The sequence below is a fragment of the Oncorhynchus clarkii genome, chromosome 23, assembly GCF_045791955.1.
Source record: "Oncorhynchus clarkii lewisi isolate Uvic-CL-2024 chromosome 23, UVic_Ocla_1.0, whole genome shotgun sequence".
Taxonomy (NCBI): domain Eukaryota; kingdom Metazoa; phylum Chordata; class Actinopteri; order Salmoniformes; family Salmonidae; genus Oncorhynchus; species Oncorhynchus clarkii.
In genome coordinates this window covers 41,473,516-41,489,079 of record NC_092169.1, presented here as the reverse complement: position 1 = coordinate 41,489,079, position 15,564 = coordinate 41,473,516, and the positions used below count along the sequence as shown (strand labels likewise).

The window sequence follows — 15,564 nt, the reverse complement described above, 5'->3', positions numbered from 1 at the left end:
AACCCGATCAAACATTTCTGAAGAGACCTGAAAATACTTTTGGAGCAACGCTCCAGGATCTGCAGAAAAGAATGGGAGAAACTCCCCAAATACAGGTTGGGCAAGCTTGTAGCGTCATACCCAAGAAGACTTGAGGCTCTTAGCACTGCCAAAGGTCTGAATACTTATGTAAATGTGATATTTCAGGTTAGAAGCTTTGATAAATGTACATTTCTAAAAACATTTCCTAAAACCTGGTTTTGCCTTGTCATTATGGGGTATTATGCTCATGAGGGGAAAAAACTATTTAATAAACTCAGCAAAAAAAGACACGTTCCCCTTTCAGGACTTTGTTTTTCAAAGATAATTCGTAAAAATCCGAATAACTTCACAGATCTTAATCTTAAGTCTACCCCTTCCTTTTTCGAACATTCTGTTAAAAATCGCGCAACTTTTCAGCATCCTGCTACTCATGCCAGGAATATAGTATATGCATATGATTAGTATGTGTGGATAGAAAACACTCTGAAGTTTCTAAAACTGGTTAAATCACGGCTGTGACTATAACAGATCGTGTGTTTCATCGAAAAGCGCAAGAAAAACTGCTCTCTGAAAGCTAAAAATAATTTCCATGCGTCACTTTCATGGGTTGTTAAAAGGGCACAAAATTAATTATGGACCTGCATGCAATTCCTACAGATTCCACACGATGTCGCCATTGTCATTTTCCAGGGACTTTTTTGTTGGTAAATCCAACTAACTGGATTCAATTTCTTCCGGTCTCCGCCAGGATGTTGTGAGGTGCACATTGGCAGCCATTGATTTGAAGACGAGGAGCTATTGAATACACATCGCCCTGTAATCATTTTGATAGATTATAAACGTTTACTAATACCTAAAGTTGGATTACAAAAGTATTTCGAAGTGTTTTGTGAAAGTTTATCGTCGACTTTTTTAATTCTAAAAAATGACGCTGCGTTTTAAAACAATGTTTTTTTCTGAATCACACAGCTTCCATAGAAAGCTATTTTGGGTATATATGGACCGATTTAAACGAAAAAAAGACCCAATAGTGATGTTTATGGGGCATATAGGAGTGCCAAGAAAGAAGCTCGTCAAAGGTAATTAATGTTTTATATTTTATTTCTGCGTTTTGTGTAGCGCCGGCTAAGCTAAATCTTTGTTTACGTCGCATTCAGGCATTTTGGGGTGTTGCATGCTATCAGATAATAGCTTCTCATGCTTTCGCCGAAAAGCATTTAAAAAATCTGACTTGTTGGCTAGGTTCACAACGAGTGTAGCTTTAATTCAATACCCTGCATGTGCATTTTGATGAACGTTTGAGTTTTAACGAGTACATTTAGCATTTAGCGTAGCGCATTTGCATTTCCAGGTGTCTACTTGAGACATCTGCGTCTCAAGTAGGAGCAAGAAGTTAATTGAAAAGGGTTTAAACACGGTTTCCCATGCTTCAATGAACCATAAACAATTAATGAACATGCACCCGTGGAATGGTTATTAAGACACTAACAGCTTACAGACGGTAGGCAATTAAAGTCCCAGTTATGAAAAATTAGAACACTAAAGAGGCCTTTCTACTGACTATGAAAGACACCAAAAGAAAGATGCCCAGGGTCCCTGCTCCTCTGCGTGAATGTGCCTTAGGCATGCTGCAAGGAGGCATGAGGACTGCAGATGTGGCCAGGGCAATAAATTGCAATGTCCGTACTGTGAGACGCCTAAGACAGCTCTCAGGGAGACAGGACGGACAGCGGATCGTCCTCACAGTGGCAGACCACATGTAACAACACCTACACAGGATTGGTATATCCGAACATCACACCTGTGAGACAGGTACAGGATGGCAACAACAACTGCCCGAGTTACACCAGGTACGCATAATCCCTCCATCAGTGCTCAGACAGTCCGCAATAGGCTGAGAAAGACTGGACTGAGGGCTTGTAGGCCTGTTGTAAGGCAGGTCCTCACCAGTTTATGTCTCAGTTGTTGAATCTTATGTTCATACAAATATTGATACATGTTAAGTTTGCTGAATGTAAACGCAGTTGACAGTGGGGACGTTTCTTTAATTTGCTGAGTTTACATTTTAGAATAAGGCTGTAACGTAACAAAATGTGGAAAAATTCAAGGGGTCTGAATACTTTCCGAATGCACTGTAATTCTGTTCTGACAAAGCACTGAGGTGAACATCCTATCCTACCATCCCACTGGGCACAATCTGGTTGAATCAACATTGTTTCAACGTAATTTTTCAACCTATTGTGACGTGGAACCTATGTGGTAAATACATTTGATTTTTAAAAAGTCATCAACCTAAACTTTTTTTTTAATCGCCCCCAGAAACCTACTTTTACTCTCTGTTACGAACTTCTAGACGACCAATTCTCATAGCTTTTAGCCATACCCTTATCCTACTGCTCCTTTGTTCCTCTGATGATGTAGAGGTGAATACACTCCACTCCTACTCTCCAGGCGCTCTCAAATGATGACTTCTGTAACCGTAATAGCCTTGGTTTCATGCATGTTAACATTAGAAGCCTCATCCCTAAGTTTGTTTTATTCATAGCTTTAGCACACTCTGCCAACCGGATGTTCTAGCCGTGCCTGAATCCTGGCTTAGGAAGACCACCAAAAATTCTGAAATCTTCATCCCTAACTATAACATTTTCCAACAAGATAGAACGGCCAAAGGGGGCGGTGTTGCAATCTACTGCAAAGATAGCCTGCAGACTTCTGTCCTACTACCCAGGTCTGTACCTAAACAATTTCAACTTCTACTTTTAAAAATCCACCTCTCTAAAAACAAGTCTCTCACCGTTGCCGCCTGCTATAGACCACCCTCTGCCCCCAGCTGTGCTTTGGACACAGTATGTGAACTGATTGCCCCCCATCTATCTTCAGAGCTCGTACTGCTAGGCGAACTAAACTGGAACAGGCTTAAAACCTCTTGAAGATAGGGGGCACTATTTTTATGTTTGGAAAAATAACGTTCCCAAAGTAAACAGCGTATTTCTCATGACCAGATGCTAGAATATGCATATAATTGACAGAATAAGATAGAAAACACTCTAAAGTTTCCAAAAGTGTAAAAAATATTGTCTGTGGGTATAACAGAACTGATATTGCAGGCGAAAGCCTGAGGATAATTCAATCAGGAAGAGACTCTTATTTTGAAACCTCTGTGTTCCTATGCGTGCCTGTCCTCCATTTAAAGGGATATCAACCAGATTCCCTTTTCTGTGGCTTCCCTAAGGTGTCAACAGTCTTTAGACATAGTTTCAGGCTTTTATTTTGAAAAATGAGCGTGAAGGATCACATTGCGTAAGTGGAGAGGTGGGGGCTCTCAGAGTGAGATGGTGCCCAATTGAGTGAAGCGGCCATTGTTCCTCCCGCTGTTATGGAAAAAGCTACACACTCGGTTGATATATTATCAAATATATATTTTAAAAACTACCCGAGGAATGATTATAAAAAACATTTGACATGTTTCTGTGGACCTTATGAAGACTATTTGGAATTTCCGTCTGCGTTGTCGTGACCGCTCTTTCCTGTGGATTTCTGAACATAACGCGACAAACAAACGTTGGTATTTTGGGTATAAAAATAATCTTTATGGAACAAAAGGAAAATTTGCTGTGTAACTGGGAGTATCGTGAGTGAAAACATCCGAAGATCATCAAAGGTAAATGGTTCATTTGATTGCTTTTCTGATTTTCGTGACCAAGCTTCCTGATGCTAAGTGTACATAATGCTATGCTAGGCTATCGATAAACTTACACAAACGCTTGGATTGTTTCGCTGTAAAGCATAATTTCAAAATCTGAGACGACAGGGTGATTAACAAAAGGCTAAGCTGTCTTTCAAAATATTGCACTTGTGATTTCAAGAATATGAATATTTTCTAGTAATATTATTTGAATAGCTATGCTATTCAGCGGTTGCAGATTAAAATTATCCCGCTACAGGGATTGGTAGTGTCAAGAAATTAACATCCCAGCCATCCTACAATCTAAGCTTGATGCCCTCAATCTCACACAAATTATCAATGAACCTACCAGGTACCACCCCAAAGCCGTAAACACGGGCACCCTCATAGATATCATCCTAACCAATTTGCCCTCTAAATACATCTCTGCTGTTTTCAACCAAGATCTCAGCGATCACTGCCTCATTGACTGCATCCGTAATGGGTCAGCGGTCAAACGACCTCCACTCATTACTGTCAAACGCTCCCTGAAACACTTCAGCGAGCATGCCTTTCTAATCGACCTGGCCGGGGTATCCTGGAAGGATATTGATTTCATCCCGTCAGTAGAGGATGCCTGGTTATTTTTTTTTAAAATGCCTACCATCTTAAATAAGCATGCCCCATTCAAGAAATTTCGAACCAAGAACAAATTTTGCCCTTGGTTCTCTACAGACCGGACTGCCCTTAATTAACCAACACAAAAACATCCTATGGCATTCTGCATTAGCATCGAACAGTCCCCGTGATATGCAACTTTTCAGGGAAGCTAGAAACCTCTATACACAGGCAGTTAGAAAAGCCAAGGCTAGCTTTTTAAAGCAATAATTTGCTTCCTGCAACACAAACTCAAAAAGTTTTGGGACCCCGTGAAGTCCATGGAGAATAAGAACTCCTCCTCCCAGCTGCCCACTGCACAGAGGCTAGGAAACACTGTCACCACCGATAAATCCACTATAATTGAGAATTTCAATAAGCTTTTTTCTACGACTGGCCAAGCTTTCCACCTGGCTACCCCTACCCCGGTCAACAGCACTGCACCCCCCAAAGCAACTCGCCCAAGCCTTCCCCATTTCTCCTTCTCCCAAATCCAGTCAGCTGATGTTCTGAAAGAGCTGCAAAATCTGGTCCCCTACAAATCAGCCGTGCTAGACAATCTGGACCCTTTCATTCAAAAATTATCTGACGAAATTGTTGCAATCCTTATTACTAGCCTGTTCAAACTCTCCTTCGTGTTGTCTGAGATTCCCAAAGATTGGAAAGCAGCTGCGGTCATCCCCGTCTTCAAAGGGGGGGACACTTTTGACCCAATCTGCTAAAGACCTATATCTATCCTACCCTGCCTTTCTAAGGTCTTCGAAAGCCAAGTCAACAAACAGATTACCGACCATTTCGAATCCCACTATACCTTCTACGCTATGCAATCTGGTTTCAGAGCTGGTCATGGGTGCATCTCAGCCACGCTCAAGGTCCTAAACGATATCTTAACCACCATCAATAATAAACAATACTGTGCAGCCATATTCATTGACCTGGCCAAGGCTTTCGACTCTGTCAATCACCACATCCTCATCGGCAGACTCGATAGCCTTGGTTTCTCAAATGATTGCCTCGCCTGATTCACCAACTACTTCTCTGATAAGAGTTCAGTGTGTCAAATCGGAAGGCCTGTTGTCCGCGCTTCTGGCAGCCTCTATGGGGGTGCCACAGGGTTCAATTCTTGGACCGACTCTCTTCTCTGTATAGATCAATGATGTCACTCTTGCTGCTGGTGAATCTCTGATCCACCTCTACGCAGACGACACCATTCTGTATACCACTGGCCCTTCTTTGAACACTGTGTTAACAACCCTGCAGATGAGTTTCAATGCCATACAACTCTCCTCCCGTGGCCTCCAATTGCTCTTAAATACAAATAAAACTAAATGCATGCTCTTCAACCGATCGCTGCCTGCACCTGCCCGCCCATCCAACATCACTACTCTGGACGGTTCTGACTTAGAATATGTGGACAACTACTAATACCTAGGTGTCTGGTTAGACTGTAAACTCTCCTTCCAGACTCACATCAAACATCTCCAATCCAAATCTAGAATTGGAAAACTGTCCATCGTACCGATCCTCGACTTCGGCGATGTCATTTACAAAATAGCCTCCAATACCCTACAGTCTATCACAGTGCCATCCGTTTTGTCACCAAAGCCCCATATACTACCCACCACTGCGACTTGTACTCTCATGTTGGCTGGCCCTCGCTTCATACTCGTCGCCAAACCCACTGGCTCAGGTCATCTACAAGACCCTGCTAGGTGAAGTCCCCCCTTATCTCAGCTCGCTGGTCACCATAGCAGCACCCACCTGTAGCAAGCGCTCCAGCAGGTATATATTTCTGGTCACCCCCAAAACCAATTCTTCCTTTGGCCGCCTCTCCTTCCAGTTCTCTGCTGCCAATGACTGGAACGAACTACAAAAATCTCTGAAACTGGAAACACTTATCTCTCTCACTAGTGTTAAGCACCAGCTGTCAGAGCAGTTCACAGATTACTGCACCTGTACATAGCCCATCTATAATGTAGCCCAAACAACTACCTCTTGCCCTACTGTATTTATTTATTCATTTATTTTGCACCCCATTATTTCGCTCTCTACCTTGCACATTCTTCCACTGCAAATCCACCATTCCAGTGTTTTACTTGCTATACTGTATTTACTTCGTCACCATGGCCTTTTTTTTGGCTTAGATTTTTGGTTGAGATGGAGACATTAATTCAACATATCAATTATTAATTTTTAGACAAACTGGATTGTGATTGGTTGTCAACGCAACCAAATATCAACATTGAAGGAAATGTATCTAATGCTTGGATAGCTCCATCTGTGCAATTAACTTAGTCAGGCTTTAATTGCAGTTTGTCGACAAATTAATAATTGATATGTTGAATTGACGTCTCCATCTCAACCAAAAATCTAGGTTAAAGAACAGGACTAAATCAAATAAAACTTTAAAACGTTTTAAAAAACTTTAAAAGTTTGATTTGATTTAGGCCTACTCTGATTGAAATGGAGACTGAATGTAACATATCAATTATTCATTTGTAGACAAACTGGAATTAAAGCCAGACTAATTCAATGGCACAAAAGATACATCTCCATCAAATGTTGATATTTGGTTGTGTTGAAAACCAAACAAAATTCAATAACACTTTTGCAATACACTAGTTACAGTGGCTTGCGAAAGTGTTCACCCCCTATGGCATTTTTCATTTTTTTTTTACCTTACAACCTGGAATTTAAATAGATTTTGGGGGTGTTTGTATCATTTGATTTATGATTTACGATTTATGATGTGCCTACCACATTGAAGATGTCAATACTTTGTAGAGTCACCTTTTGCAGCAATTACAGCTGCAAGTCTCTGCTATGTCTCTATAAGCTTGGCACATCTAGCCACTGGGATTTTTGCCCATTCTTCAAAGCAAAACTGCTCCAGCTCCTTAAAGTTGGATAGTGTACAGCATTCTTTAAGTCATACCACATATTCTCAATTGGATTGAGGTCTGGGCTTTGACTAGGCCATTCCAACACATTTAGATGTTTCCCCTTAAACCACTCAAGTGTGGCTTTAGCAGTATGCTTAGGGTCATTGTCCTACTGGAAGGTGAACCTCTGTCCCAGTCTCAAATCTCTGGAAGACTGAAACAGGTTTCCCTCAAGAATTTCCCTGTATTTAGCATCATCCATCATTCCTTCAATTCTGACCAGTATCCCAGTCCCTGCCGAGGAAAAACATCCCCACGGCATGATTCTGCCACCACCATGCTTCACTGTGGGGATGTTGTTCTCGGGGTGATGAGAGGTTTTGGGTTTGCGCCAGACATAAAGTTTTCCTTGATGGCTAAAAAGCAAAATTTTAGTCTCATCTGACCAGTGTACATTCTTCCAAATGTTTGGGGAGTCTCCCACATGCCTTTTGGCGAACACCAAACGTGTTTGCTTATTTTTTGCAAAAGCAATGGCTTTTTTCTGGCCACACTTCTCTAAAGCCTAGGTCTGTGGAGTGTACAGCTTAAAGTGGTCCTATGGACACATACTCCAATCTCCCCTGTGGAGCTTCAGGGTTATCTTTGGTATCTTTGTTGCCTCTCTGATTAATGCCCTCCTTGCCTGGTGTGTGAGTTTTGCTGGACGGCCCTCTCTTGGAAGGTTTGTTGTGGTGCCATATTCTTACCATTTTTAAATAATGGATTTAATGGTGCTCCGTGTGATGGTCAGTGTTCCGGATATTTTTTGATAACACAACCCTGACCTGTACTTCTCCACAACTTTGGCCCTGACCTGTTTGGAGAGCTCCTTGGTCTTCATGGTTTCGCTTGCTTGGTGGTGCCCCTTGCCTTGTGGTGTTGCAGACTCTGGGGCCTTTCATAACAGGTGTACATATACTGAGATCATGTGACAGATCATGTAACACTAAGATTGCACACAGGTGGACTTTATTTAACTAATTATGTGACTTCTGAAGGTAATTGGTTGCACCAGATCTCATTTTGGTGCTTCAAATCAAATCAAAGTTTATTTGTCCGTGCGCCGAATACAACAGGTGAACAGTGAAATGATTGCTTACAGGCTGTAACCAATGGTGCAGAAAAAAAATGTGTGTGTGTGTGTGTGTGTGTGTGTAGGTAAGTAAAGAAATACATAAAACGAGTAAAAATACATTTGAAAAAAGAGTAGCAAGGCTATATACAGACACCTGTTAGTCAGGCTTATTGAGGTAGTATGTACATGTAGGTATCGTTAAAGTGACAATGCATATATAATGAACAGAGAGTAGCAGAAGCGTAAAAAGAGGGGTTGGTGGGAGGTGGGACACAATGCAGATAGCCCCGTTAGCCAATGTGCGGGAGCCCTGGTAGGTCGGGCACAATTTAGGTAGTATGTACATGAATGTATAATTAAAGTGACTGTGCATATAAGATAAACAGAGAGTAGCAGCAGCGTAAAATAGGGGTTGGGGGAGGCACACAATGAAAATAGTCCGGTACTTATTTTCCACCATAATTTGCAAATAAATTCATAAAAAATCCTACAATGTGGGCCTCCTGGGTGGCGCAGTGGTGCTGTACTGCAGCGCCAGCTGTGCCATCAGAGTCCCTGGGTTCGCGCCCAGGCTCTGTCGTAACCAGCCGCGACCGGGAGGTCCGTGGGGCGACGCACAATTGGCCTAGTGTCGCCCGGGTTAGGGAGGGCTTAGTCGGTAGGGGTGTCCTTGTCTCATCGCGCACCAGTGACTCCTGTGGCGGGCTGGGCGCAGTGTGCGCTAACCAAGGTGGCCAGGTGCACGGTGTTTCCTCCGGCGCATTGGTGCGGCTGGCTTCCGGGTTGGATGCGTGCTGTGTTAAGAAGCAGTGCAGCTTGGTTGGGTTGTGTATCGGAGGACGCATGACTTTCAACCTTTGTCTCTCCCGAGCCCGTACGGGAGTTGTAGCGATGAGACAAGATAGTAGCTACTACATACAACAATTGGATACCACGAAAAAGGGGTCAAATTTTTAAAAAAAACTAAAAAAATCCTACAAGGTGATTTTCTGGATTTCTTTTTCTCATTTTGTCTGTCATAGTTGAAGTGTACCTATGATGAAAATTACAGGCCTCTCTCATCTTTTTAAGTAGGAGAACTTGCACAATTGGTAAATACTTTTTTGCCCCACTGTATGAGATGAGTAATTAATGTATGTAATCGTAACATAAAAGGTGGCATTGTTTAAAGTGACTAGTGATAAATGTATTACATCCAATTATTAAAGTGGCAAGTCAGTATGTTGGCAGTTAGTGATGGCTGTTAACAGTCTGATGGCATTGAGATAGAAGCTGTTTTTCAGTCTCTCGGTCCAAGCTTTGATGCACCTCTACTGACCTCGCCTTCTGGATGAAAGCGGGGTGGTTGTTGTCCTTGATGATCTTTTTCGTCTTCCTGTGACATCGGGTGATGTAGGTGTAATGGAGGGCATGTAGGCCGCACTACTGCGTTGTGCAGGCCGCACTACTGCGTTGTGCAGGCCGCACTACTCTCTGGAGAGCCTTACGGTTGTGGGCGGAGCAGTTGCCGTACCAAATAGTGACACAGCCCGACAGGATGCTCTCGATTGTGTTTCTGTAAAAGTTTGTGTTTTCAGTGACAAGCGAAATTTCTTCAGCCTCCTGAGGTTGAAGAGGCACTGCTGCGTCTTCTTCACCACGCTGTCTGTGTGGGTGGACAATTTCAGTTTGTCCGTGATGTGTACGCCGAGGAACATAACTTTCCGCCACCTCCACTAATGTCCTGTCGATGTGCATAAGGGTGTGCGCCCTCCCCTGTTTCCTGAAGACCACAATCATCTCCTTTGTTTTGTTGACGTTGAGTGTGAGGTTATTTTCTTGACACCACACTCCGAGGGCTCTCACCTCCTCTCTGTAGGCAGTCTCGTCGTTGTTGGTAATCAAGTCTACCACTGTAGTGTCGTCTGCAAACTTGATGATTGAGTTGGAGGCGTGCATGGCCACGCAGTCATGGGTGAACAGGGAGTACAAGAGAGGGCTGAAGAACGCACCCTTGTGGGGCCCCAGTGTTGAGGATCAGCGAGGTGGAGATATTGCTTCCTACCCTCACCACCTGAGGAGGAAGCCCGTCATAAAGTCCAGGACCAAGATGCACAGGGCGGGGTCGAGACCCAGGGTCTCAAGGTTAATGATGAGTTTGGAGGGTACTAAGGTGTTAAATTCTGAGCTGTAGTCAATGAACAGCATTCTTGCATAGGTATTCATCTTGTTCAGATGGGTCAGGGCAGTGTGCAGTGTGATTGCCTTTGCGTCGTCTGTTGACCTACTGGGGAGGTAGGCAGATTGGAGTGGGTCTAGGGTATCAGGTAGGGTGGAGGTGATATGATCCTTGACTAGTCTCTCAAAGCACTTCATGATGACAGAAGTTAGTGCTACAGGGCGATAGTCCTTTAGCTGAGTTACCTTAGCTTTCTTGGGGACAGGAACAATGGTGGCCCTCTTGAAGCATGTGGGCACAGCAGACTTTGATAGGGATTGATTGAATATGTCTGTAAACACACCAGCCAGCTGGTCTGCACATGCTCTGAGGAAGTGGCTTGGGATGCTGTCTGGGCCAGCAGCCTTGCGATGGTTAACACATTTAAATGTTTTTACTCACGTTGGCCATGGTGAAGGAGAGCCCACAAGTTTTGGTAGCGGGCCATGTCACTGGCACTGTATTCTCCTCAAAGCGAGCAAAGAAGTTGTTCAATTTGTCTGGGAGCAAGACGTCAGTGTTTTTTTTTTTGTAATCCGTGATTGAATGTAGACCATGCCACATACGTATCGTGTTTGAGTCGTTGAATTGCGACTCTACTTTGTCTCTATACTGACGCTTAGCTTTAATGACCTTGTGGGGATATTGGGGAATTTCTGGAACCATCACAGATAGTGATATACGCACGCACGCACGCACGCACGCACGCACGCACACGCACACGCACACGCACACGCACACGCACACACACACACACACATTCTGGCAAGGGCTTATTGTCCTTCACAGGGGCAAAAAAGTGTGTCTCTCTCTCTGGCATTCCTCCCCCTGTCCTGCCATGCCGAGGCCCCCCCACTGACTCTCCCTCCTCTCTACCACCAGCCATACATACCAGCCATACATACATACTGACTCTTACTGCTCTGTTCTGTCTGCTCTTGTCTGTCTGTCTGGTCTGTCTGGTATGTCTGTTTTGTTACGTCTGGTCTGTCTGTTCTGTCTGCTCTGTTCTGGTCTGTCTGCTCAGTTCCGGTCCCTCTACTCATCAACTAGCTCTACTCATCTGAGATCTGTCTGGGTCTGAGTTCTGTTCTAATCAACACTGTGCCATAGGTAATGTCTGCTCCCTCTTTAATTATAGATGTGACGATAGTCATGTCTATATTAGGCATTGGATGAAGCACAGTGTTAAATTCAAATCTCTATGAAAATGTGCAAATCAACTTTATTGGAGGTACATACACCTCTGGCAAGAGTGTGCAAAGCTGTCATCAAGGCAAAGGGTGACTACTTTGAATAATCTCAAATATAAAATATATTTTGATTTGTTAACACTTTTTTGGATACTACATGATTCCACATGTGTAATTTCATAGTTTCGATGTGTTCAGTATTATTGTATAACGTAGAAAATAGCAAAGATAAAGAAAAACCTTTGAATTAGTAGGTGTTCTAAAACTTTTGACTATTAGTGTGTACATACGGTTGAAGTTGGAAGGTTACATACACTTAGGTTGGATTCATTAAAACTCGTTTTTCAGCAACTCTACACATTTCTTGTAAAAAAACTATAGTTTTGGCAAGTCAGTTAGGACATATATTTTGTGCATGACAAAAGTAATATTTCCAACAATTGTTAACAGACAGATTATTTCACTTATACTTATTTAACTTATACACATATTTCACACTGTATCATAATTCCAGTGGGTCAGAAGTTTACATACACTAAGTTGACTGTGCCTTTAAACAGCTTGGAAAATTCCAGAAAATGATGTCATGGCTTTAGAAGCTTCTGATAGGCTATTTTGACATCATTTGAGTCAAATGGAGGTGTACCTGTGCATGTATTTCTAGGCCTACCTTCAAACTCAGTGCCTCTTTGCTTAACATCATGGGAAAATCTAAAGAATTCAGCCAGACCTCATAAAAACATTGTAGATCTCCACAAGTCTGGTTCATCCTTAGGAGCAATTTCCAAACGCCCGAAGGTACCACGTTCATCTGTACAAACAATAGCACGCAAGTATAAACACCATGGGAACACAGCCGTCACACTGCTTAGGAAGGAGACACATTCTGTCTCCTAGACATGAACATACTTTGGGGGGAAAAGTACAAATCAATTCCAGAACAACAGCAAAGGACCTTGTGAAGATGCTGTAGGAAACAAAGTACAAAAGTATCAATATCCACAGTAAAACGAGTCCTATTTCGACATAACCTGAAAGGCCGATCAGCAAGGAAGAAGCCATTGCTCCAAAACCGCCATAAAAAAGCCAGACTACGGTTTGCAACTGCAAACTACGGTTTGCAACTGGACAAATATCATACTTTTTGGAGAAATGTCCTCTGGTCTGATGAAACAGAAATACAACTGTTCGACCATAATGGCCATCGTTATGTTTAGAGGAAAAGGGCTGAAGGAGGGACGGGTGCACTTCACAAAATAGGTGACATCATGAGGTAGGAAAATTATGTGAATATATTGAAGCAACATCTCAAGACATCAGTCAGAAAGTTAAAGCTTGGTCGCAAATGGGTCTTCCAAATGGACAATGACCCCAAGCATACTTTCAAAGTTGTGGAAAAATGGCTTAAGGACAACAAAGTCAACCTCAATCCTATAGGAAATGTGTTGGCAGAACTGAAAAAAATGGTGCGAGCTAGGAGGCCTACAAACCTGACTCAGTTACACCAGCTCTGTCAGGAGGAATGGGACAAAATTCACCCAACTTATTGTGGGAAGCTTGTGGAAGGCTACCTGAAACGTTTGACCCAAGTTAAAGGCAATGCTACCAAATACTAATTGAGTGTATGTAAACTTCTGACCCACTGGGAATGTGATGAAAGAAGAAAAAGCTAAAACAAATAATTCTCTCTACTATAATTCTGACATTTCACATTCTTAAAATAAAGTGGTTATCCTAACTAACCTAAGACAGGGAATTTTTACTATGAATAAATGTCAGGAATTGTGAAAAACTGAGTTTAAATGTATTTGGCTAAGGTGTATGTAAACTTCCGACTTCAATTCTGAATGTATATCATTTGGCTCTATGTATTTTTATATATAGGAATATTTTAAATGTGTATTATTGTTGTCATTATCTTTATTGCAAAAATAAATACAAGCACAAACACAACATAAAGCTACATATTTTTTTAACAGAGGTAATGAACTGTGCATTGATCACTGTGCCCAACACACCATCACCTGTTGTTACGTAGGTCAAAGCTGTGTGCTGGGAAACCTTGGTAGACCATGGGTGGAATAGGCATTGAGGTGCTATTTGTCTACAGACCAATGACTATTCTCATTTAAAAGTTGTTTTTTTTCCATCTTTAATCGTGTCTAATTCCATGAACTGCACCTGCCTGCTTTCAATTCTCTTTTTCAAAATACAAAATTATTTTTTATACGATTTCTTTATAATGATTCACCATTTTTTGGTCCCCTTTCACACTACATTGGTATCAAAAGTCTGATGGCATTATGGTGATTTAAGAATGTCTGCTAAATGAACTAAATATACATGTATATGTAAAAATGAACAATTGCAAAGCATGCTGGGTTTTATTCTAATGAAATTTACATGTTGGACAACTAAGGTAGTTAAACAACAACATATCACATTCAGCAAGTAAAATATTTTTGTAACCATTCTTGAGAATGTTGTTTATGTTCGGCCAGTTACTTACAAATGTTCTTTGTAATTTAAAATACATGTATTTTAACTCAATACAATACTTTGCAAAAGTATCTTATACTTTATTTTGATACATTGATCTTTAGGGTATTTTGTAGTTGTATTTCGTATTATCAAATTTATGCCCATCCCTCTATGTGTGTGTGTTTGTGTGTGTGTGTGTGTGTGGTGCATGTCTCTCCATATGGTTTCAGTACTACTCACTGTCGACAGAAAGGGTTATGGGTTGGCTGGTCTTGTTTTCGCCGTTCTTGTCGTTGACAGCCTGTACGTAGTAACGTCCAGCATCAGGGGCCACCGTGGACAGGATGACCAGAGTGTTGTCCAGAGTAATGGCTCTGAGGAACACAGAGACACGTTTGGTCACTACACTCCTACAAACACAACTGACAAAAAGGCCCCTCCGCACATACACACACTTTACAGTGTAAAACATCCTTAGGAAGGAATGCCTTCCAGGATTTTGCAGAGCTGAATAAGATTACAGTTGTCCTGTTATATTCTTGTTGTGTGTACCAGCTTCTCCCCTGCTCCAACCCCTCCCACCCTGTGTTGACCAGTGGAGTGAGACCCAGGCCTCCTCTCCCTGCATTCTACCAATTATAGCCCCGCCTCGGTTTACAATCAATGTTTGCTTATTATCAGCGCCTGTTCACCAATTTGGAGCTGGATTGCATGTTCCGACTCATTGCACCCGACCCCCTCTCCCTTTTCCTCCCTTCCTTCTCTCTCTCCACCAAGAGTCAGCATACTAACGTGAATGCACCTCTCCCCTGGAGGAATGCAAAAAACAGTGAGGATCAGGTGATGCTGTATATACGGTACACACACATCCGACTGTACCTACGGTACACGCATCCTACTGTACACACGGTACACGCATCCTACTGTACACACGGTACACGCATCCTACTGTACACACGGTACACGCATCCTACTGTACACATGGTACACGCATCCTACTGTACACACGGTACACGCATCCTACTGTACATGAATCCTACTGTACGCACGGTACATGCATCCTACTGTACACACCAGGTACACGTATCCTACTGTACACACGGTACACGCATCCTACTGTACACACGGTACACGCATCCTACTGTACACACGGTACACCCATCCTACTGTACACACGGTACACACATCCTACTGTACACACGGTACACGCATCCTACTGTACACACGGTACACACATCCTACTGTACACACGGTACACACATCCTGCTGTACACACGGTACACACATCCTGCTGTACACACGGTACACGCATCCAACTGTACACACGGTACACACATCCTACTGTACACACG

At 42.6% G+C, this 15,564-nt stretch overlaps 1 protein-coding gene across 1 annotated transcript in view; it reads right to left on the bottom strand.

The window, feature by feature from the left end:
* The window catches only part of LOC139381372 (protein sidekick-2-like), a 605,846-nt gene that overhangs the window by 115,601 nt on the left and 474,681 nt on the right, over positions 1 to 15,564 (bottom strand). The window contains exon 5 of the mRNA XM_071124848.1: positions 14,453 to 14,586. Within this exon, the coding sequence (XP_070980949.1) occupies positions 14,453 to 14,586 (134 nt within the window). The remainder of the gene's footprint in view (positions 1 to 14,452; positions 14,587 to 15,564) is intronic.